We start from the raw sequence: 23,655 nt of genomic DNA, 5'->3' as shown, positions 1-23,655 counted from the left end.
TCAACCTTAACAGAAAAATTACCATTGATTTAGAGCTGACATAAGAAACAATGTTAATACATTACTAGGATCAGTGAATAACTCTTCCTCAAGATCTATTATTTCACCTGGATTAATAAAGACATAGATCAGACTTTTCTTGCTTGTGTGGTGACAACAAAAAACGTTAGACACTATACCAACGCATTCACATACACAATTGCCATGAGTTTCTTCTTAGAAAAGTCATAGATGTACCAAATAGTGACAAAGTCAATAATAAGAAGATAATCACTGCAACCCAATCAAATGAGTTTCCAACAACAGTAATCATGAACCGGCGGAAAATTGCATTCGATGGGGCTCCAAATGTCAGCAGTGGTCATTTTCTTCACTCTAATAACAAGCTTTCAGGTGGTTATAAAAATAACAATCGATTGGGTAATATAAACAATCGATTGAATTATAAAAAGCTCATATTCTAGTCATCGTTCAATCGATTGTTTTGTGATAACCTGAAGTCCAATCGATTGATTTTCTAAGAAACACGTTTTTACAACCCTGGACGAATGCCACGGATCAAAGATAAACTTTTAATAGATTGGGATTGCCAAAAAGTTTATTACAATCAATGAAAGATCTAATTTGTTATTGTTTTTATTTTTTATTGTTAATAAACATAATAGATAAATGATAAAATAATAATTTATAAAATAAAAAATAATTTTTATAATTAAAAAATATATGAAATTAATTTATAATTAAAATTAAAAAAAATTATTTAACAGTTATTAAAAAATTTTAAAAACATATTTTGTTATGGAACCATTTAATGGTCTAAACGTTCTGGCCTTCTGAAACCATCAAATTCGGTGCCTTCTTTCTATATACTTCGTTTAATTATTTATTGATGCGATATTATTCTTCAGTAACTTTCAAGTTAAATTTTTTGGAATTTTCAAAAATTAAATTTATACTCGCGTAATGTGCAACAAATTAATGTTATAAAATTTTTGTACATAATCTTTTAGTTAATTAAAACTGATTGATGATTTTTTTATTTTATTTTTGGTCATTGTAAAAAAAAAAAAACAAAACAAGAAAAAAAACACTGCCAAGTACTAAACAAGACCTAAAGATTTTTGTTTAATAAGAGCATCTAATTAAACCAAGGTTGGGTCCATTACTTTACAGAGTCACAATGATGACTAATTACTTTCAAAATCCAATCTTAATGGAAGACTTTTTTATATTTCTGATTAAATCTCCATGTTTATTATGAATTCAGTAATGTTAGAGAAAAAAAAATATAGTCATAAATTATCTTATTCAATATTTATTAATTGTTACAATAATTAATAAATACTAAATAAAATAAATTATGACTGTTTTTTATTAATTCTCTTTAGTTACCAAACATTTTTGTTATAAACTACTTCTAAATTCTAACAAAAAAAAAAGCTTTCAAACAATTAGTTTCACACCAAATTTCACTTGTTTGCAAACAAGAATAAAATCCCTCTAAATAGTAAACAATTCAGTCTTTAATTTACCATTAATGAGAAATTTATTAGTGCATCCAGTCAGCCAACTCCCACTAGAATTTTGCCCAAATCAAATATTGATACAAAAATTTTGACAAATAAATACACTTCGACCATGATTAAAAATGTTGATCACATTATATGTGATATGAGTCGAGAAATGGTATGTCAGGCCTTTATCAACATGTGAATCAATGCATTAACACATGATAAAATAAAAAATATGGAAAAATACTTATGACCAAAGTAAAAAAAAAAAGAAAAAAAAAGAAAAAGGTAAAGTGTCTAGTTTGGAGAATAAAATCTTTAATAGTTAAGGTAAGATCGTGGGTGGTAAGAACTCAAGAAAAAAATTAAATCGTAAAAAGAGAGAAGTATTTTATAATCCATCATTGTGATTTATAAATAGCAGAAATTTTAAGCGATTATGCTATATGTATACTAAAATTAGTCACCAAAATTAGTTACTAATATAAAATATATATTAAAAATAAATTAAATAATACATGTATTTATATATAAATACATGGTGACTGACTTTAGTAATTAATTTTAATGTATAAATAAATAACATTTTTTATTCTAAATCACACTGATGTCAAGGAGAACCATAGAGTGTAAATACACGTGAGTATCTGAAGTCAACTTTTAATTTATTTTTAGTTTGTTTTCTTTTCTTCAAATATTTTGATTTCTTTCAATCCCAAATTTACTTTTTTATTTATTTAAAACTTCATTTATTTTCTTGTATTTCTATTTATTATTATTTACATTATTTGATCCAATTTATATAAAATATTTCATACACGAGTAATCATTCGCTACATACACTTAGTAAATCTCGGGTCCATTAGTTTCCTCATTTAAGAGGAATCGTATCTGCTCCGCAGATTGAAATCTTGATACAAATTTAATTCGACACCTTGTCAAGATTTTCAAAATAAAGTAAAATAACAATAAATCCAATAAGATGATCTTTTTAAGAATATCCAACTACTAAAAATAAGAGAGACACCAATTTATTTTGAACACTCAAATTTTGGGTAAATTTATAAGTTGAGTTGGTACAAAAAATAGATTTTTTTTAGGGTATTTCGACTGGCAATTGTTTCGACTACGATAGTAGTGTTTCGACTACAGAAGTAAAAATAGACAAAGAGCGTCAAACTCAAAAGGTAGTTATTGTCTTTCCTTGGGTATCAAGGCTTGTTATTTACCTTCAACCTGAGTGAAAAATATTGGTACAAATTTTGAGGAGCAAGTTGAAGAAACGTGGGACTTAAAGATCAAGGAAGATATGAGTGTCAAAACTTAGGAGTCAAGATTCTTCATGGTTAAGGTAAGGTTATGGCCGAAAAAAAGAAAGAAGTAAGATAGTGAACAACATGCTCCATGGTAAGTCTCTCTCCATGGTTTATAAATAGTAGAAACTCAGAAAAATTCTGGGACTTCAATTAAAAACACTTCACATTCACACAAAATTCTATAAAAATTTCCAGTTTTAGTGATGCAACGGAAGAACATGAAGCACAAGTGCATGTGAGTGTTAAAAAGTCAATTACTTAATTTCGATTTGTTAGTGTTTAGGTGAATTCTATGATGTAGAAAGAAAGATTCTTCTACATGTGTATGTTTGTGTTGTCAAAAGGATAGTGTGACAAGTGTTTAGAAAGAGAGTAATTAAAGAGACAAGATTTGATATGTTGCAAGTAAAATGTAGTGTATTTTGTCTTATGTAACATGTAAATAATATATTGATTAAATAGGCTAATTATATTTATGTTAATTAATTATTAAAGATAATATTAGACCTTGTATTATTTTTTTATTTTTGGACTTTTTGAATGTATGCTTTATCTCTCCAAAAATATTAACTTTACACACAAAAATTTATTAATATTTATTTGTTTTAAGATATACATTTTTTCTTTTTTGATGACTTAGATATATTCAGTTTCACAAATATAAAAATGTATTTACATATTTTAACCAACAAAAAATATATAACTTTACGTATTTACATACATTTAAATTAACAGTAATATTTATATATATTTAATTTAAATATTATATCAATATATCTGTCAATATTACTCTGGATACATATAGATATTTATAAAAAAATATTATTCAAACACCACATATTTTTGACATCTTATAAAAATAGTTTGTTATTAATTATTTATATATTTAAATTTTTTTAATTAATAAAACAAAAAAATTTATATTTAATTATTTAAAAAATATTGATGTCAAAATAGCATTTGTAATAATGCCATTTTTATGGTGCAGAAAGAGAGAATATATATTTTGGGAGAGTTGATTTTTTTTTAAGAATGAAAATTGTAATAAGAAATTTTGCTTTTTGTTATAAAGGAAAATTAAAAATAAATTTAATTTTAATATAGTGTTAGTATAAAATAATTTTATATTTATATCTAATGACGTAACACTACATTAACAAAAATAATTAGTTTTTATAGACAGTGTTTATTGTCATCTAAAAGACCAAATATAATTACACGACTGTGTAAAACACATTTTACACTGTCAATACCTCAAAATTAAACTCACTAGAAATATGTGCACCTAAAATTTGTATAACACCAGACATTTTTTTTTTGGTGACTCATAACACCAAACTTATAGAAAAATATGGTAAACACCAAGAAAAATATAAGAAAACATAGTTAATTTTCGGTATTATGTAGACGATATCTTATTATTTTGTTTACATTAAAATATCTATTTACAGTTGTTTATAAAAAATAATTAAAAAAAATTTTCAAATACTAAAAAAAGAAAAATCTTTTAATAATTAATATTTCAAAAAAATTATCTAAAAAAATTAAATACTTCAAGTTATTATTGGAATATTTTAGATGCAATCTATTATTTATAATTAAATTATTAATTTTTTACCATGAATAAACTATGTTATTGAGTGAATATTTAATATTTATTATTTTATTAAACGAAAAAAGTATGTCGCCTGAACAGATTTAACAAAATTATATGATTAGTTTCTCTTTGAGGGCATAAAAGTGTGTTAAAGATTATAATTTTTCTAATATATATTATACATTTATTAATTTAATTTAAAATAAATATTAATAAATTTTTGTGTGTAAAATTAATTTTTCAAATGATATTTATTATGTAAATAAAAATAATTAATTGAATTTTCTTTTTCAAGTAACATGTGTCGAAAGAAAAATAATTAATTGAATTTTTCTTTTTCATTAATTTTTTATCTAAGTTAATAATTTTTCTTCCAACTCATGTTACTTAAAAAAAAAATTTAATTAATTATTTTTATTTACATAATAAATATCATCTGAAAAATTAATTTTTACACACAAAAATTTATTAATATTTATTTTAAATTAAATTAATGAATGTATAATATATATTAGAAAAATTATCATCTTTCTTCAACACACTTTTAAGTCCTCAAAGAGAAACTAATTATATAATTTTGTTAAATCTGTTCAGACATATTTTTTCGTTTAATAAAATAATAAATATTAAATATTCACTCAATAATATAGTTTATTCATTGTAAAAAATTAATAATTTAATTATAAATAATAAGTTCCATCTAAAATATTCCAATAATAACTTGAAGAATTTAATTTTTTAGACAATTTTTTTTGAAATATTAATTATTAAAAGATTTTTCTTTTTTTAGTATTGAATTTTTTTAATTATTTTTATAGACAACTGTAAATAGATATTTTAATGCAAACAAAATAACAAGATATCGTCTACATAATACCAAAAATAACTATGTTTCTTATATTTTTCTTGGTGTCTATCATGTTTTCCTATATGTCTAGTGTTATACAAATTTTGGGTGCACATTTTTAGTGAGTTTAATTTTGATGTATTGACAGTATAAAATGTGTTTTACATAGTCGTGTAATTATATTTGGTCTTTTAGATGACAATTCACACCGTTTATAAAAAGTAATTATTTTTGTTAATGTAGTGTTACGTCATTAGATGTAAATATAAAATTATTTTATACTAACACTACATTAAAATTAAATTTATTTTTAATTTCCCTTTATAACAAAAAGCAAAATTTCTTATTACAATTTTCATTCTTAAAAAAAATCAACTCTCCCAAATATATATTCTCTCTTTCTGCACCATAAAATGGCAGTATTACAAATACTATTTTGACCTTAATATTTTTTAAACAATTAAATATAAATTTTTTTTGTTTTATTAATTAAGAAAAAAAATATAAATAATTAATAACAAACTATTTTTATAAGATGTCAAGAATATGTGGTGTTTGAATAATATTTTTTTATAAATAACTATATGTTCCCAGAGTAATATTGACAGATATATTGATATAATATTTAAATTAATTATATATAATATTACCGTTAATTTAAATGTATGTAAATACGTAAAGTTATATTTTTTTTGTTGGTTAAAATATGTAAATATATTTTTATATTTGTGAAACTGAATATATCTAAGTCATAAAAAAAAGAAATATATTAAAATAAATAAATATTAATAAATTTTTGTGTGTAAAGTTAATATTTAGAGAGAGAGCGTACATTCAAAAAGTCTAAAAATAAAAAAAATCATACAAGGTCCAATATTATCGTTAGTAATTAATTAACATAAATATAATTAGCCTATTTAATTAATACATCATTTACATGTTATATAAGACAAAATACACTATATTTTACTTGCAACATGTTAAATCTTGTCTCTTCAATTACTCTCTTTCCAAACACTTGTCACACTACCTTTTTGACAACACAAACATACACATGTAGAAGAATCTTTCTTTCTACATCATAGAATTCACCGTTTGTTTAATTCATCTTTCCTTTTCAGTTTTTTCTTTTGTTTCGTTAATTTTTCTTTACATTTTAATTCTATGTTCAGTAATTTAAAATTCTCTCTATTTGTTTATTCATTTACTTTACTTTACTCAACATAAATTTGTCACTATTAACTTCAACGCAAGTCATTTCGACATTTGTTAAGTGATTCTCGAGTCGAATCCACTCGTTTTTGTAGGAGTCGTATCTGCTCCCCGATATTTGAGATCTTGATACAAGCTCGATTCGATATCATGTGGAACAGTTACAAAAGTCGAGTGAAACAAATTGGATGGCGGATAAGCATACACATCTTATCAATACTCCAAGAATCACCTGAATAAAAAATATCATTATTTCTATCCATTCAGATCCACCAAATCGCATCAGCAAACAAGAATTCATAATCATGACACTATCGTTCACATTGATATACTATATATCACTAACTGATATATTATCACTTCATTACATGTGATTAAACTTTATTTTAACACATGGCATCAATTAGCACGCCGTTTACGAAAAATATTCGATAGACTAATGTGAGTCGTGGATGTTAATTTTAGAAACTAAATTGAATAAATTGAAAATTCAAATATCAATTTAAAATACTAATATAAATATTAAGTCTTTTGTATTTTTTTGTATTTATTTACATATTTGTATATATAGATACTAATTAAAAGTAAACTTTAAAAAAGTAAGGCCAATGGAGAACTTTCTACCTTCGCCTTTCTACATTTTCAAGTTTCAACATTAAAATAAATAGAACTTTAAAAATGCAGAAATTATTTTAGATATGAAAAAAATGGTATTTTTTAAATATTGGTATTTGGGGTATTTTACAGAAGTGTGAAAATATCAGAAACACAGTCCAACATGCAGGTTATGTGTTGTTCAACACGCATGTTCCGTGTTGACGTGTCGACAATGCAACAACACGCAGGTAACGTGTGGCCTGCTATCTACATGCAAGAGGCAACCTTGCTCTGAGAACATATGACATTTATGGCTTTAGACCCACTCCTAGTGTATAAAAGTGGATGAGGAGTGGGGTTGGGCTGCATATCATTTTTGTTCCTCTTCACTATCATCATACGCCATACATTCTCAGCTCATCAAGCCAAGGTGCATTGATCAGTGGCTCTAAACACGCAAAGGCTACGTGTCTTCATCCAAGCAGCACACAAATGGCGTGTTAACCATGCTACGGCACGTGTCAGCCATCCAAGCAGCACGCAAGCTGCATGTTAGTAGCGCTCCGCCACGTGTCAACCATGCAACAACATGCAACATACATATTGCCCCATATCTCTATGCAAGAGACAGGCCCCACTCTGGGAACATGCTTCATTTATGGTGAGGGTTGAGGGTTGGTGCTGCAGGTGTATAAAATAGTGGTGGGACTGGAGCTTCCTTTCATTCCATTGTTGAGAGTGGTGGGGCTGGAGTTTCGTTTCATTCCATTGTTGAGAATGATGGGGGCTTGGAATTTCATTTATTGGGGTTTAGGGTTTTGAATTAGTTTTAAGGTTGAGAGTGAAATTAGAATATTTAAAATGGTGCGTAATTATACGTCTCCTGAAGATCATGTTATCAATTATTTGAGATATCCTAATTATGTAAGTTTGTTATTTTTTATTAATTTATTAGTATTTACTTGGTTAATATTAATTTAATAGTTTGTTATTATTTATTTAGATAATACTATTCTAAATGTACTGTTAAATATTAATATAAATAAATAATATAATTAATAATTTTTTTCGAAATTAATCTTATGCTATATATATATATATATATATATATATATATATATTATTAGAATATGATATTTTATATTTTTAATAATTATTAAAATTAAAGAATATTATTTTTTTATTCTTTATTAGAATATGATATTTTTGTTAATTTTTAAATTAATAAATAAGACATTTTTTTATATATAATATTGTGGTTATTGTATGTTATGTTATGTAAAGTTTGATGATTAAATTGAAAAATAATAAAAAAAATTTAGACAAAAAAATTTGAATTTTATGTGGTTTTTTATTTTTATTTTTGTTTCAACATCAGTATTAGGATTATAAATATATATTTTGCTAGCCAATAATATATAATTATATGTTATAGTGAAACTAATAAAAAATATAAATGTGAATAATAAGAAATTCAAATTTTTGTAATTATTATTTATTTTATTTTTTGTTAAAAGAAGTTATTAATTTATTCTTTTTACTATTTATTAAATTAATTCCTTTTGTGGTTGAACTTTACGAGGCTAATAGGAATTTTTTGCCCCATAAGCTTGACCAGCCAAAAACGTGGCATCCGAAGGTTGACCAAGCCTTACGAACCACTGGATTCTACTAGCTCTCGAAAGTTGGAGTAATTAGAAGGCATTCTGCGATGCTAGCTGCTCTTGTGGAAAGGTGGTGGCTAGAGACACATATGTTTGTAATGCCAGTGAGTAAGGTTACAGTGACACTGGAGGACGTGTTACACATATTCGGCTTACCGATCGATGAAGAGGTTGTGACAAGTTGGACCAATAGCAGTCACGACTTCTTGGTTACCCAAAGCCTCGTGATATTCGACAGCGAACCCCAAGTGAGCAGTTCATCCAAGAGCTACATAAATCTTTCATGGATTTCTCATATTAGAGACACACAACCTTTGAACACATGGGAGTCTGTTATGCACTATGTTAGGTGTCACATCTTCTGTCTGCTGGTTACTACCCTCTTCGCGGATAAGTCGACGACATATGCCCATGTAAAGTATCTACCACTGCTCCAGAATTTTGATCAAATTGGCAATTACAGTTGGGTTAGCTTGTCTCGTGCACCTTTACAGGTCACTGTGTCATGCATCACGGTACGATTGTAAGGAGATGGATGGTCTACTTGATTTGCTGTTTGCTTGGGCATGGGAGCGTATGCCGTGGCTAGCACCGATTCCCTGACACTAGCTTGCGCCGGCTGAGATACCGGTGGCACGCAGGTAACCGTCATTATTTTATTCGAATTTGACTTGTATGTTATTTATGGTTTACTAGCAAGATGTAATTCAAACTATGTGAATAATGTTTTGTGTTGTAGATGGAGTTATCATCCACAGACCCGAAAATGGATGTCTATGACTCAGGCGTCTATTAGGAACGTAATCGACTTTATAGAAGAGGTGAGTATGGGTTTTGAGGTTTTCTGTTATAATTTACAATATTATTAATAATTTAATGTCCATTAGAATATTTTACAGTTTGTCTGGAGGTCGTATGTCGGCATCATCATTCCTGCCGAACTACACGCACACCTTGATGTCTGTGACACGGTGGGGCCATTGGTGTCATTCGAGTGTGTCGAATGGCTTCCTGCAGACAGAGTGGTTCGCCAGTACAGATATGCACAGTCCCCCCTCTGGCAACACAAGCGATAACAGTTGACACGCATTGTTATACTCTTCGGGGAGTACAGCACGATGACTGGCGTGGGATTCATGACAAATGGATACAACAATGGGGTAACCACCGCAACAATCATCTGCGAGATCGGGGTCTGCAACTAATTGTCGACTTTACCCCGTATTCCGAATACCGAAGTTGGTACATTGGAATATTGGATCATACGGGATATACCTGAGGCTGTCGGATGTCATTCATCGGCATCCAGCTCAGCATCCACCCTCAGCAGCTACCCCAATATCCACAGCAGTAGCCACCCTAGTATCCACCCCAGCAGCCATTCCAGCAACCAGCACAACCTTATGCAGTGTTTCAGCCGTTTCCTTATCATTCGCCCACAGCTATCTCAGCATGACAGCTCGGATCATGGGCAGTCCAGCCATCACAACACGTATCATAGACATCAATCTCATCACAGATCACATTATAACTAGCACAACCATCACAGCTAGCACAACAATCTTGGATTTGAGCTCACAAACATTCTCCCATTCTCACCACAGACATTTAGGGACTACGATATCATCCGTCGATTCCTTGACAGCGGTGGTCCTATTTTTTATGATGCTTACATCCTAACCATCCTATCAGAGCAGTCCTCACAATCCCACTGGCCTGCGGCTGGAACCACTAAAGTTTCTGCCACTGCATCACCTCCCCCATCACCGTCCTCGTCATTATCACCGGCTTCGTACGTAGCTTCGAACTCCTCATTGCTATCATCATTCATTCCCAAGTACGCTTCAGCTCTGTCATCTTGCACATTTGTGTCATGTTGAACCTCATCTACAACAATATGCTCAAACTCAATGTATAACTCAATCCTCGAGTGTTGTACTTGAGTTTGTTGGTGAATATGAAACATCCATTGAATACTAGTTTTGTCGACGATTGCCATAACCTCAAATGGTATCAGGCCACCAAATACAACAACCGGACTCCTATAGAGAATGTTTGGTAACCCTCTTTAAAATATCAGCCTCTATGCTTTGATAGAGCCCGAACTGTAGTTTTGCGAACGTTATAGTGCACGTAACAAACGAAAATATATTCTCACATTCAAAACTCACACCCTAATACGTATTTCGTATGACCTCACCGTTGTGGTAAACCACTATATTTGCAGTGCCCTCCATCGTACCGACCCTGGAGAAAAATGCTTCTCTCACAATGAAGCAAAATGGTTACAAGTTTTGGTTTTTATAGACAAAAGACTCACCTAGCATGCTACGTGCGTGTTGCAACACCATCCAACCAGCGTCTGCCACATGTACAACACACATGATGCATGTTGCCTGTCATGCTGCCACGTGTGAAACATGTTACCTACGTGTTGAATGGATGAGCACCGCGTGGCAACACGTCACCTGCGTGTTGCGTGCGATTGTGACACATGTCCAACACGTTAGTTGTATGCTGACTCAGCACGTTACCTGTATATTGTACCTACATCCGTGCAATATCCATTCACCTGTATATATACCAAAAATCTTCATTTTCAGATAAAACTCACCTCTAAATTTCATATTAAAATTATTTATCCTTAAAAATGAATAACAAATTATGGAGACAATGCTGGCTTAAAAGTTAAAACTAGCTACATTTGGATGGTTTGAGTTGCAAGTGGAAACCTTTGGAACATGTCTGTGGAGCTAGTAAAAAGGCTATCAAAAGAGATAGTATATAGAGAAGTATAGTCACATCAAGAAGATTATAGTAATAACCAAGGTTCTGAAAACCTGTTTGAATCGGCCAGTCGAACCGATCGAACCGTGAATCGATAAAGAAAGTGGTTCGAACAGAAGTCATAACCGTCTGTTTTAAAAACCGTAAATGAATCGTCAAACCGGGATCCGGCCGATTTTCTCCTTTTGAACATAAACGGCGCTATTTCATTCACTAAGGTAACCCAAAAACCCTAATCCCCTCACTCACTCACACAGTCACTCACTACCAGAGTACCAGCCAGCAATATCTCTTCCTTCGAGCTCCTCCCTCACTCCCTCCCTTGCTCCGTCCAACCACCGACATGTCACTGCCACCGTCCGTGCTTCTCCAACGTCGTCGTAACGCCTCTGTTCAGCCGCGCTCCAGCCATCGCTTTCCAGCCTCTGTTCAGCTTCGGTTCCATTGCATGGTACAACCTCTGTGCAGACATCGTTTCGCCACTGCTCAGCCTCCTTTCTGCCACAGCTCAACCCTCTATTCAACCATCTCCGTCGAGTTATAAAGTTCCAGCTCCCTCTCCCTCCTCTATTTTTGGTTATTGTTTTAGTTTGTCGTTGTTTTAATTGTTAGGTTGCTGTTCCAGACATAGAGCTTTTGTTTTGTTGTTGGTTTGCTGTTTTGTTAACTTGTTTTGATTATTAACTCGTTTTGTGGTGTTCTTGATTTGATTATTAACTGGTTTTGATATGTTCTTGATCTTATTAATTTGTTAATTTGATAAATTGTTGTGGTGTTGTTCTTGACCTTCTGATTGTTAGATTGTTGTATTATTACTTATTATATCAGTGGTAGATTTTGATCTATGTTTGTCAATCTGTAGTACCCCAGAAGCAGAATCTCCCAAAGGTGAATTATTTATTTATTTCTTGGAAAAGATTTAATTTTGTTTACTCCCCTTAAATTCTGATAGCCATCAAGAGTGGAAGAAATATTTTGAGGATGCAGAATGTAGCATTTTTTATGTAATTCACAATGCAATTGATGCGGCTGCTTTAGATTATCCCAAAATGTTGAATATATTGTTTTGTATTTGCTCTGTTGCCATTAGTCCGTCTCTATTTTTAATTATCCAACACTAACTTGTTTGAAAAATACTGAACAAACTAAGTGATTGCACTGAAAGAATATTTATCAGTTTAGCAGGAGATTTTTTTTTGGTGATGTTTAGAAAGAGATTGTACACATCATTTTCATTACTTAATTGTTTCATCATTTGCAATTTTCATTACCTTAATGACTATAACCATAACCATTAATGCTTCACACTTTTCTTTAATAGGAAGGTTTGTATGTTGCTGACGTGAATTTCTTTTAGTAGGAAAGACTATTTTAGTTGCACTGATTGCATTCATGCCAACCAACCCAAATGGTGCATTGGGCTCATTAGACTGCAAGAAAGAAGAGAGGCGCACATTGGCAATTAAATCCCGTTATGTAGCTCCAAGGTTTTGGACACTTGAGCGGCAAAAACTGATAGATGAGGTAGAACAATTCTTATTGTTTTTTCTTTAGTGCAGTGTTCTGTAATATTATGTATATTTTAGAGATTAAGGAGAGACTTTACAACTATCACAAAGAGGTTAGTGATTGTAAATTATTGTACTGAGATTAATAAAAATTGTTATTGGATTATTATTGCATTGTTATTGTAAGGTGATGATCTTAACAAAGCAAATCTGCAACAAGTTTTGGTGAATTTTAATAATTATTGGTATTTTATGTTTTTTTTTAGTTAATTGACTTTTAAGTTTTTATTGAAATGATATTATAATATTGTGGTTTATATAGTACTTTTAATCTGAATGATATTTTAAACTATAATTATATTTTACTGCGTTTATTTATATTTTATTTATTATTTTATTATAAATTAGTTTTATCGGTTGAATTATGGTTAAACCGATTAAATCAATAAAACTAATAAATCAATAACTAGAACGGTTCGATGACCGATTCGGTTTTTAGAACATTAGTAATAACAAATTTTCAATGAAAAGTTGGCGGGAGAAGTCGTTCAACAATTTAGATAGAATTTAATCATAATTTTCAAAGAAAAAAAAATTAAAAATAGTAACAAAAACCACTAAAAAAGTTTCAGTAAAAAATGGATAATTCATAATATGCTTAAAATCCAAAAATGGACATCAATGTACCAACAAAAATCCAGCAGCGGAGTGGGTGCAAATTATTTTTTTATGATGGTTAGGAAGGGGGATTTTTTATTTTAATAAATTAAATAAATATAATAATTACAAAAATAAATAATTTAAAAAATTATTATCAAAATTTATTCTCCTGTCTTATCTCGTTTATACTGTAAACGAGATAAACCAAGTGGATGCCACACGTGTATATAACGAGATAATATAAAAATATATTTTTTGAAAATAATAAAAAATATTAATAATCCAAATTTTTAGTATATAATTAGTACTTAAAAAGGTTAGTAGAAGAAATTAAAATGGACATATTTAATTAATTAGTACTAAAAAAGAGTACATAAAAAATTTTAAATTAAATTATAGATCTAATTGGATTGATTTAAATTTAAAAAATAAAAGTTCAAGTTCCATGATGAGAATAAATATCAATTTTCTTTCTTGGAATATTAGAGGGGCTTCTAACAAATTGGTCCGAGTTCACTGCAAAGAGTTAGTTAACAAATATCATCCAACTTTTTTTATTATTTTGGAAACTCGTGTTCCCTTTGAGCGTTTGAAATATTTCTGGAGCAAGCTTGGTTATCGAGATGTTGGCATTGTAGAGGCAAGTGGTCACAGTGGAGGAATTTGGATTTTATGTTCTAATTCTTCAATATCGGTGAGAGTTTTAGATACAGTCGATCAGTGTATTAGCCTTGAGATTCAGATGGGTGCTGTTTCTAGTTTCTGTAGTGTTGTGTATGCTGATCCTCATGTTCATCGGCGTATGAGGTTGTGGAGTGATTTGATTAGGGTCTCTAATATGATTCAAGGTCCCTGGATTGTGTTAGGTGATTTTAATGATATTCTGATGCAGAACGAGGTGAGAGGAGGTTCCTTTTATAATGCAAGATCAGAGAAGTTTGCTGAAACCTTGGCTGAATGTAATTTATTTGATATGGGGGCTATTGGGAGAAATTTCACTTGGTTTCGAAAGGTGAAAGGTGGGCTGCAGGTGGAAAAAAAATTGGATAGAGCGGTGATCAATCAAGAGTGGCGCCTCTTATTCCCGGAGGCATATAATGAGGTGTTAGCGCGTCTTCATTCTGATCATTGCCCTTTGCTCATTCGATACAAGAAGGAGGGGACTACTAAGAAGGGTAATCGTCCTTTTCGATTCCAGGCTGCTTGGTTAACCCACCCCCTTTTTCGGGATGTTTTTCATACAGCTTGGAGTAAAGGAGCCCCAGATGTTATTAAGAGTTTGCTTGAAGTCCAAAAGGATGCGCTTAATTTCAATAAAGAGATTTTTGGAAATGTGTTTGTTAAAAAGAGGGAGCTTGAAAGACAACTAAATGATATTCAAGTGTCTCTGGAAAGGTGGGAAGACCCAGAGCAGCAGATTAAAGAGCAAGGTTTGCATGAGGAGCTGAACTCTATCCTCCTCCAAGAAGAGCTAATGTGGTACCAAAAATCTAAAGAGAAGTGGGTTAGATGTGGAGACCGAAACACAAAATTTTTTCATCTTCAAACGATAATCAGGCGAAAAAGGAACAAGATTCATGGATTGTTTCTTAAAGATGGCACTTGGTCTTCTGAGGGGACGGTTTTGGAATCTGAAACAAATTCTTTCTTTCAAAAACTTTTCTCTACAAGGGAGGCAGTTAATCTGGATGCCATGGGAGAATTTTTTTGTCCTTCTCTTAGTAGAGAGGCCTGCCAAAAACTTGTTAAACCAGTAGCTCTCGAAGAGGTGAAAAGAGCTGTGTTCGGCATGAATTCTTTCAAGGCTCCGGGTCCAGATGGATTTCAAGCTCTCTTTTATAAAGAATTTTGGGACTCTCTTAGTAATGATGTGTGCGGCTTAGTGAAGAGAGCCTTTGCAGGTGAGAACATCAGTGCGGCTGTTTTTGACACATTCATTGTTCTGATTCCCAAAGTTGAAGCTCCGTCTTACTTGAAAGACTTTCACCCTATTAGTTTATGCAATGTTATTTACAAAATTATTACAAAAGTGCTTGTTAATAGATTTCGTCCTTTCCTTTCTGAGATCATTGGACCGCTTCAAGGTGGTTTTATTCCAGGGAGAGGAACAACAGAAAATATAATAATTGCGCAAGAAATAATGCATTTCATGAGGAAAACTAAGTCGAAGAAGGGTTGTATGGCATTTAAGATTGATCTTGAAAAAGCTTATGACAGAGTAGACTGGTGATTCCTTGAAACTTCCTTGATCAAATTTGGTTTTCCTGTGGCTACTATTAATCTTATCGTGGCTTGTGTGACTTCGTCCTCTTTGTCTATTCTGTGGAATGGTAATAGGCTTCAAAGCTTTAAACCCATGAGAGGGCTGAGACAGGGGGATCCCATGTCCCCTTATCTTTTTGTGCTTTGTATGGAGAATCTTTCTTGTCTTATATCGCATAAAGTCTCTCAAGGATCGTGGATCCCGGTATCTGTTTCTAGTCATGGCCCAAAAATCTCTCACTTGATGTTTGCTGATGATCTATTACTTTTCTGTAAAGCCACAAAAACTCAGGTGACAGAGGTTATGAAGACTCTAGATATGTTTACTCAAGCGTCGGGATTGAAGGTGAATATCCAAAAATCTAAGGCTCAATGTTCCAAGAATGTTTCAGCGAGAAGAAAAGAGATGCTTTCAGGGGTTTCTAGTATCCGTTTTTGTCAAGACCTGGGAAGATATTTGGGAGTTAATATTGGTCATGATAGGGCTTCTAGGAAGATGGCGCAGGAGGTCATTGACAAGATTCAGAGAAAGCTTGCTAGTTGGAAGGAGTGCTTGCTTAACAAAGCGGGCAGACTTTGCCTTGTGAATGCAGTGATGGCTTTTATTCCGGTTTACAATATGCAAGTTTCCCTTCTTCCAAAGTATGCGTGCGACAGGATTGATTCCTTGATGCGCCAGTTCTTATGGAAGGGTGAAGCGAACGGGAGAGGGTTGCCGTTGGTAAAGTGGGACATTGTTATAACTCCTAAAAAGGCAGGTGGCTTGGGTGTTAGAGATACTCTCTGTGCAAACATAGCTCTACTTGGCAAGTTGGTTTGGGATTGTCTGAATAATAGGAACAAGTTGTGGGTGCAGGTTCTAACTCACAAATACCTCCGGAACTTCAAGGACATAGGCAGCAGTCGTTGTCACAATGCTTCAACTACTTGGAGGAATATTCTAAAGGCTTACGATACCTTAAAAGAAGGATTTCGATGGAATGTGGGAAATATGCAACAATCGATTTGGTATGATGAGTGGAGTCCTCTTGGCAAACTTTGTGAGCTTACGTCTTATGTTCACATATCTGAAACAAATTTTACTCTTGCTGATTTATGAAGCAATGGTACTTGGGGAGGGGATAAGCTTGTAACGCCAATTTTTCATGAGGTCAAACAATTTCTTCTCAGCCTTGGGCCTCCTCTAATGTCAGAATCGGAGCCCGGATGGATCTGGTGGCCCGCATCGCTAAAAGCCTATAGTTCTCGAGAAGGTTATCGTTGGCTCCTGACAAAGAAAGTGAATTCAATCGAAACTAGCAACTGTGGGTGGATTTGGTGCCTTAATTTTCCAGAGAAGATAAAGATGATGATGTGGCTGGGTTTACAAAATGCGCTTCCGACAAATGCCTTCCGATTTAAACGTCATTTAACTGATTCGGGCATATATTCGAGATGCAATGCAGATCTGGAAACAATGGAGCATTGTCTTAGGGACTGTGAGAAATCAAGATGCATTTGGCAAATGTTGCATCCTTTGCTTATTGATTCATTTGAAGGTACTCCCTTGGAATTTTGGATTCGGAAGGTCATGCCGGGCAATGAGGCAATTGTAGGGGCGGGTCTTTGGTGGGTGTGGAGGCATCGTTGCAATGATATTTTCAACAATGGAGATCAGTGGTCAAACTACAAGGTTGTTGCTATAGCTCAAATTACTGCTAATGATTTAAGACAGTCTGCCAGTACCAGGTGTATAACTTTCAAGGATCGAAGAAGGTGGAAACCTCCAACAGGTGATACTTTTAAAGTTAATTGTGATGCGAGTCTGTTTTCTGATTGGAACCTAGCAGGAATTGGGTGTGTTATTAGAGATTCTAATGGGCGTTGGATTTCGGGTTGTTCTAGTAGCTATCCCCCAGGGTCTATCGTCAGATGTGAGCTTTTTGCTGTTTGGAGAGGTTTGATTTTAGCTTGGGATTATGGCTTGAGAGATATTGTGTGCGAAACAGATTGTCTCGACATTTTGCACATTTTAAACAATCCGGCAAATGGGCTACATTGTGATGTGGTTGATATTCTTCAGAAGATACAGGAGCTTCTGTCAAGACCTTGGGTTGTGGATTTTGAATGGATTACCCGTGATGCTAACGCTGTGGCAGATTGGCTGGCGAGATATGCGGTCAAGACCAATCCAACTCATGTTATTTGGTCGGAACCTTGTGATGAGCTTCAGCATCTTATGCTTGTTGATTTAGGATAATCTTCTTTTTTTTCTTTGTTTCTTGTTTGTTTAGTCACCAAAAAAAAAATGATGAGAATAAATATGGTGATTGTGTCCACTCCTAAAAATTGAAAGATGAGAAGCGTGAAGTTAATACACGATAAATAAAATAGAAAAAAAATAAGAGAATTGAAATGGTTATCCCCACTCTTCCTGTCAACCTCTCTCAACAGTTGACAAACAGTTATCTATTTATTCCCATCAACCTCTCCTAACAATTGACAAACGGTTATTTTTCCATTCTTTCTCTATTTTATTTATAAATGTGTTAAAATGCTTATTTCAAATAAACAGTTATCTTTTTATTATTTAAAATGGACTATTTATCTTCCTTATTATTTAAAATTATCCATCTTTTTTATTATTTGAAACCTTCTATTTTTAAGAGTTTAGTCCAATATTTACTCTTTTAACCCTATTAATTCACATTGTTCATACATTGTTCAAAAATGTTGTTGGTTACCTATATTTTTTCTTTTAAAAATTATATTTAATTATTTACATATATCTCGTTTACAGTGTAAACAAAATACGTACAAAATTATCTCACTTACAGTGTAAATAAAATAAACAAAAATATTTATTTCGATAAATATTTTTAAATTATTTATTTCAGTAATTATTATAATTAATTTATTTATTAAAATAAAAAATCCTCCATGAAGAACGTAGGGGGAGTGGAGGCATTGGCCTCTCAAATTTAAAAATAATAATAATAAAATATTAAGTATATTAAAAAAATATATTTAATATTTAATTTAGTATAAATAAAAATTTAGTTTAAATATTAATAAATTTTTAATATCTAAAAAATAAATGAAATAGTATGATAATTTTATCCAAATGAATTTAGTAATTAAGAAAAATTTCACATTAGAATATAAATTCAATATTATAAACTTGATGTTCCTAATTATGTTGAATTAAAAAATTTGTGTATAATTTTTGAGTTATGTGAAGAATTAACAAAGATAAAAAAGTCTTTAATATATTATTTGATTGATCGTTTGATTTGTTTGGTAATCACTTTTTCTGTTTTAAACTTTTAATTCCTATAATTGAGAGATTTTTTTCAACTATAAATATTGTGAATAATAAATTCAAAAGTAAAATGAAAGATGAATTTCTTACTAATTGTCTTTGATTTATATTGAGAAAAAAATTATTAAAAGATTTGACACAAATTCTATTACTGATGAATTTTATGATATGAAAAATTGATATGCACTATTTATTAGTAATAAATACACATACTTTTTATATTTTAAAATATATTTTTTATTAATATATTTGTATAATGTATTTTTTATCATATAATTTATTTATATAAATTTTATTTTAATATTATATATGTTATTAGTTTTTTATAATAATATTTTTGAATCTGTCATGATGATGGTAGATAGGTTAAAAAAATGGTGTATTTTTGTATTTCACAAGTGTGTAATGCAGTGTAAAATTGCTACCATATACATAATTACATATATGCTATGATGCACTGACATGGATATAAGACATGACACGATATGGGATATGTAGACATGAATTTTAAAATTTTATAAAACACGGGGATACGATATATATATATATATATAGAATATAAAGTATTTTTTAGATAAATTACAATGAATTTTTATATTTTATTGTTATTAAAATATAAAATAATTGTTTAACTGTTTTTAATATTTTTTTTACTATATAAAAGTATCTAAAATATTTTTTGTTTTAATAAATAATAATATATATTATTTTTAAACTCATTTCAACCATACGTGTTAAGATTAAGGTTGGACACGCTGATACGTGATGGTATTTAGGTGTGTCTAAATGTGTCTAGAGAAGAATTTTTTATTTTTTATTAAGACACGTTGGACATGACAAACACGTGTGTCGGACGAGTGTTGATAAGTATTGCGTCTAAAATGTGTCCAACACGTGGACATAGCAACTCAACAAAGTGTCCGTACTTCATAAAGGTATATATATAATTTTTGTGCACATCTTTTTTATACCATAAAAAAATATTGTCTACAATAAAATTAAACAAAAAAAAATGATAGAATCATAATTTATATGAATATTGAACTCACATGTAGTATATATTATTATGAGAAAGTTTAGGGAGTAGTATTTTTGTTGAAATTTGGCCAGCACTTAATCATAAAAAAAAATGATTAATCCTATATCATTAAATGTCATCTCTCACCATTAAAAATATTGATGATAGCCTATGATGCACGGACACTGACACGGACACTGGACACGACACGACACAGGACACGCCGACACGCGAATTTTAAAATCTTACATGACACGGGGACATGCATATATATAAAGAGGCTTGCTACACATACAAGTCTTTTTAACTTACAAGTTTTACAAGTTGCTATACATTAGGGTCTTTTAATGCATTATTCAGTTTCCAAAGCACTACACTCACCGTGGATTATGAACGACTCCTCTTCCTCTTCCTCTTCCTCTTCCTCTTCACTCACCGTGGATTATGAACGACTCATCTTCCTCTTCCTTTTCCTCTTCCTCTTCCTCTTCCTCTTCCTCTTCCTCTTCTTCTTCTTCTTCTTCCTCCTCTTCCTCCATGTATTTCTTCGTTTTCTCTTTGCCTTTTCATTAATTGTTTTACTTGCGTTTATTACTGGTATTCTTGCTTCCTTTTTTTCGATTTTCATGGTTTCTGAAATCAAGCTTTGAAATTGTTTTGAAGATAATGGAGCTTCAGAAATACACCCAAACGATTACAGAAATACACCCGAACGATTATAGAAATACACCCAAACGATATTTCTTCATTATTTTCTTTGCCTTTTCATTAGTTGTTTTACTTGCGTTTATTACTGGTATTCTTGCTTCTTTTTTTTCGATTTTCATGGTTTCTGAAATCAAGCTTTGAAATCGTTTTGAAAATAATGGAACTTCAGAAATACACCCAAACGATTACAGAGATACACCCAAGCGGTTACAGGAATTCACCCAAACGATATTTCTTTGTTATTCTTTTTGCCTTTTCATTAGTTGTTTTATTTGCGTTTATTACTGGTATTCTTGCTTCTTTTTTTTCGATTTTCATGGTTTCTAAAATCAAGTTTTGAAATCGTTTTGAAAATAATGGAACTTCAGAAATACACCCAAACGATTGCAAAAATACACCCAAAGGACACCTTATGCATAATTCAGAACTCTTTCTCTTTCTCCTCCTCATCTTCTGCTGCTTCTTCTTCTTCAAAAACGATTTCAGAGCTTGATATCAAAAAATAATGGAAATCAAGAATAACGAAAAAAAAAACAAAGAGAAAAGCACGTAAATGAAGAAGGAGAAAGAGAAGGCAAAAAACGAAAGAAAAGAAGAAGAAGAGGAGGAAGAGGAAGAAGAATGTGCAGCAAAAAGAAGAAGAAGACGGTGCAGTGAAATTGTGCAGTAACGGTTGAAGAAGGAGAAAGAGAAAGAAAGAAACGAAAGAAAAGAAGAAGAAGAAGAGGAAGAGGAAGAAGAACGTACAGTAACGTTCAAGCGCGTTAATATAATAACTTGTAAAGACTTGTATAAAAAAATGCTTGTATGTGGAGAATTTCTCATATATAAAATATAAAGTATTTTTTAGATAAATTGTAATAATATTTTGATATTTTATTGATATTAAAATATAAATTAAAATTTTAATTATTTTTAATGTCTTATTTTAATTATATCAAGTATTTAAAATATTTTTTGTTTTAATAAATAATAATATATACTATATCTAAATTTATTTTAAGAATATATGTTAAGAATAAGACTGGACATGCGGATACGTAATGGTATTTAGGTGTGTCCAGACGTGTCCGAAGAAGAATTTTTTATTTTTTTATTAAGACACGGTTGGACACAGCAGACACGCGTATCGACGAGTGTCAGTGAGTGTCGTGTCTGAAATGTGTCCAACACACAGACACAATAACTCAGCGAAGTGTCCGTACTTCATAGATGATAATTAATTTATGACTAAACATCACAAATTTTACTGAGCCTAACACTCCACTATTATTATTATACCCCATAGCCTGCTAAAATATCTTCAAACAAGTTAAAGATAACAATGATGACGAGGAGGTATATATGCCGTACCATTACTTCTTGGAAAGCATGGCAGAATTCGTGCTTTAATATCCAAGGTTCAGAAAACCGGACCGGTCATCAAACCGCTCTAATCACTGGTTCACTGGTTCACTGGTCTAACCGGTTCAACCGATGGTTCAACCGGAAAAACCGTTTTAGAGTAGAATAATAAATAAATTATAAATACACATCCTAAAATATAATTATAGTCTGATACAAATCTTAAAATATCTTCGAAATTAAAAACACTACATAAAATATCATCAACCAAATACATATGATCTTATCAAAATCCAAACTCAAAAGTTAAATAGTAATAAAAGCATATGTAAATATTAAATCCCAACATCATGGTTTATCAATTATCAAAATCCGCAAGAACTTGTTGCAAATCTGCTTCGGTGGGATGATCTTCACCTTCATTCCCACCCTGATCAGCAGAAGAAAGAGATGCAGCATAAAGACCACTACTACCACCGCCACTTTGATATAAATCAGCATCAATTTCACCTAATAAAATAGAAATGTTATCATTATATTATAAACTAACAAGATTCTAATAAATCATTAGAAACTAAATTACTATACTCACGCAATAAGTCATCCACATTACTAGGAAGATCAGGCTCTTTCTCTACAACCTCTTCAGTCACCCAGAAGTCAACTTGACTGATACTTTCATAATCAATTGGATCATGTTGTGTCTTTTGCTTTCTTTTTTCTTTTTCCTTCCTAAAAAGTTAAATACAATATATGGAGATTTAATAATTTACAAATTTATTATGATAAAGATTACAAATGAAACAATATAGTATTTCATGAAACATATATTACCTGGATTTAAGACGCAAATTATAGGTAACATAAACAATGTCATTCAGTCTATCATGCTCCAATCTATTTCTTCTTTTGTATGAATCTGGTCAAAAAGGCTCCAATTTCTCTCACACCCAGAAGAAGCAGATGCTTGGCTAAGAATGCGAACAGCTATCTTTTGTAGACATGGAGCAGAGCCTCCGAATAACCTCCACCATTCATCTACCAATTATAAAACCATAACATATTATAAGATATTAATTAAGAACATAGGAGCATAAAACAAGTTAAAACAAATATTCAACCATATTCTTACCAGGCTTAAGTTCAGATGCAGCTGGAATAACTTCTTGTCTATCAAAACTTTCCTTCCGATCTCTATATAAATGTATTTCTTTCATTGCCTGAACTGAATCCAAATTGTTACACTTGCAATACAAGGTAACAAGATCAAGCAAACCTCGCATAACATCAGGTGCTTCTTTATAATTTTCATTAAAAAAGAAT

The 23,655-nt window shown here is 31.2% G+C and overlaps 1 protein-coding gene across 1 annotated transcript; it reads left to right on the top strand.

Moving 5' to 3' along the window:
• Positions 1-8,791: 8,791 nt before the first annotated feature.
• Positions 8,792-9,540, top strand: LOC130975757 (protein MAIN-LIKE 2-like). The gene is made up of 2 exons (XM_057900497.1): positions 8,792-9,259; positions 9,484-9,540. Exons 1-2 carry the CDS (start codon positions 8,792-8,794, stop codon positions 9,538-9,540), a joined length of 525 nt encoding a protein of 174 aa, XP_057756480.1.
• Positions 9,541-23,655: the final 14,115 nt, after the last annotated feature.

This window comes from Arachis stenosperma, chromosome 4 (genome assembly GCF_014773155.1).
Source record: "Arachis stenosperma cultivar V10309 chromosome 4, arast.V10309.gnm1.PFL2, whole genome shotgun sequence".
NCBI lineage: Eukaryota > Viridiplantae > Streptophyta > Magnoliopsida > Fabales > Fabaceae > Arachis > Arachis stenosperma.
This window is presented reverse-complemented; position numbering and strand designations above follow the sequence as displayed.

Excerpts from the sequence above, each read along its gene's own strand:
- LOC130975757 (XM_057900497.1), top strand. The coding sequence starts at position 8,792 with ATGCTAGCTGCTCTTGTGGAAAGGTGGTGGCTAGAGACACATATGTTT. Across the intron at positions 9,260-9,483 it reads TCACTGTGTCATGCATCACG|ATGGAGTTATCATCCACAGA; the intron begins GTACGATTGTAA and ends TTTGTGTTGTAG.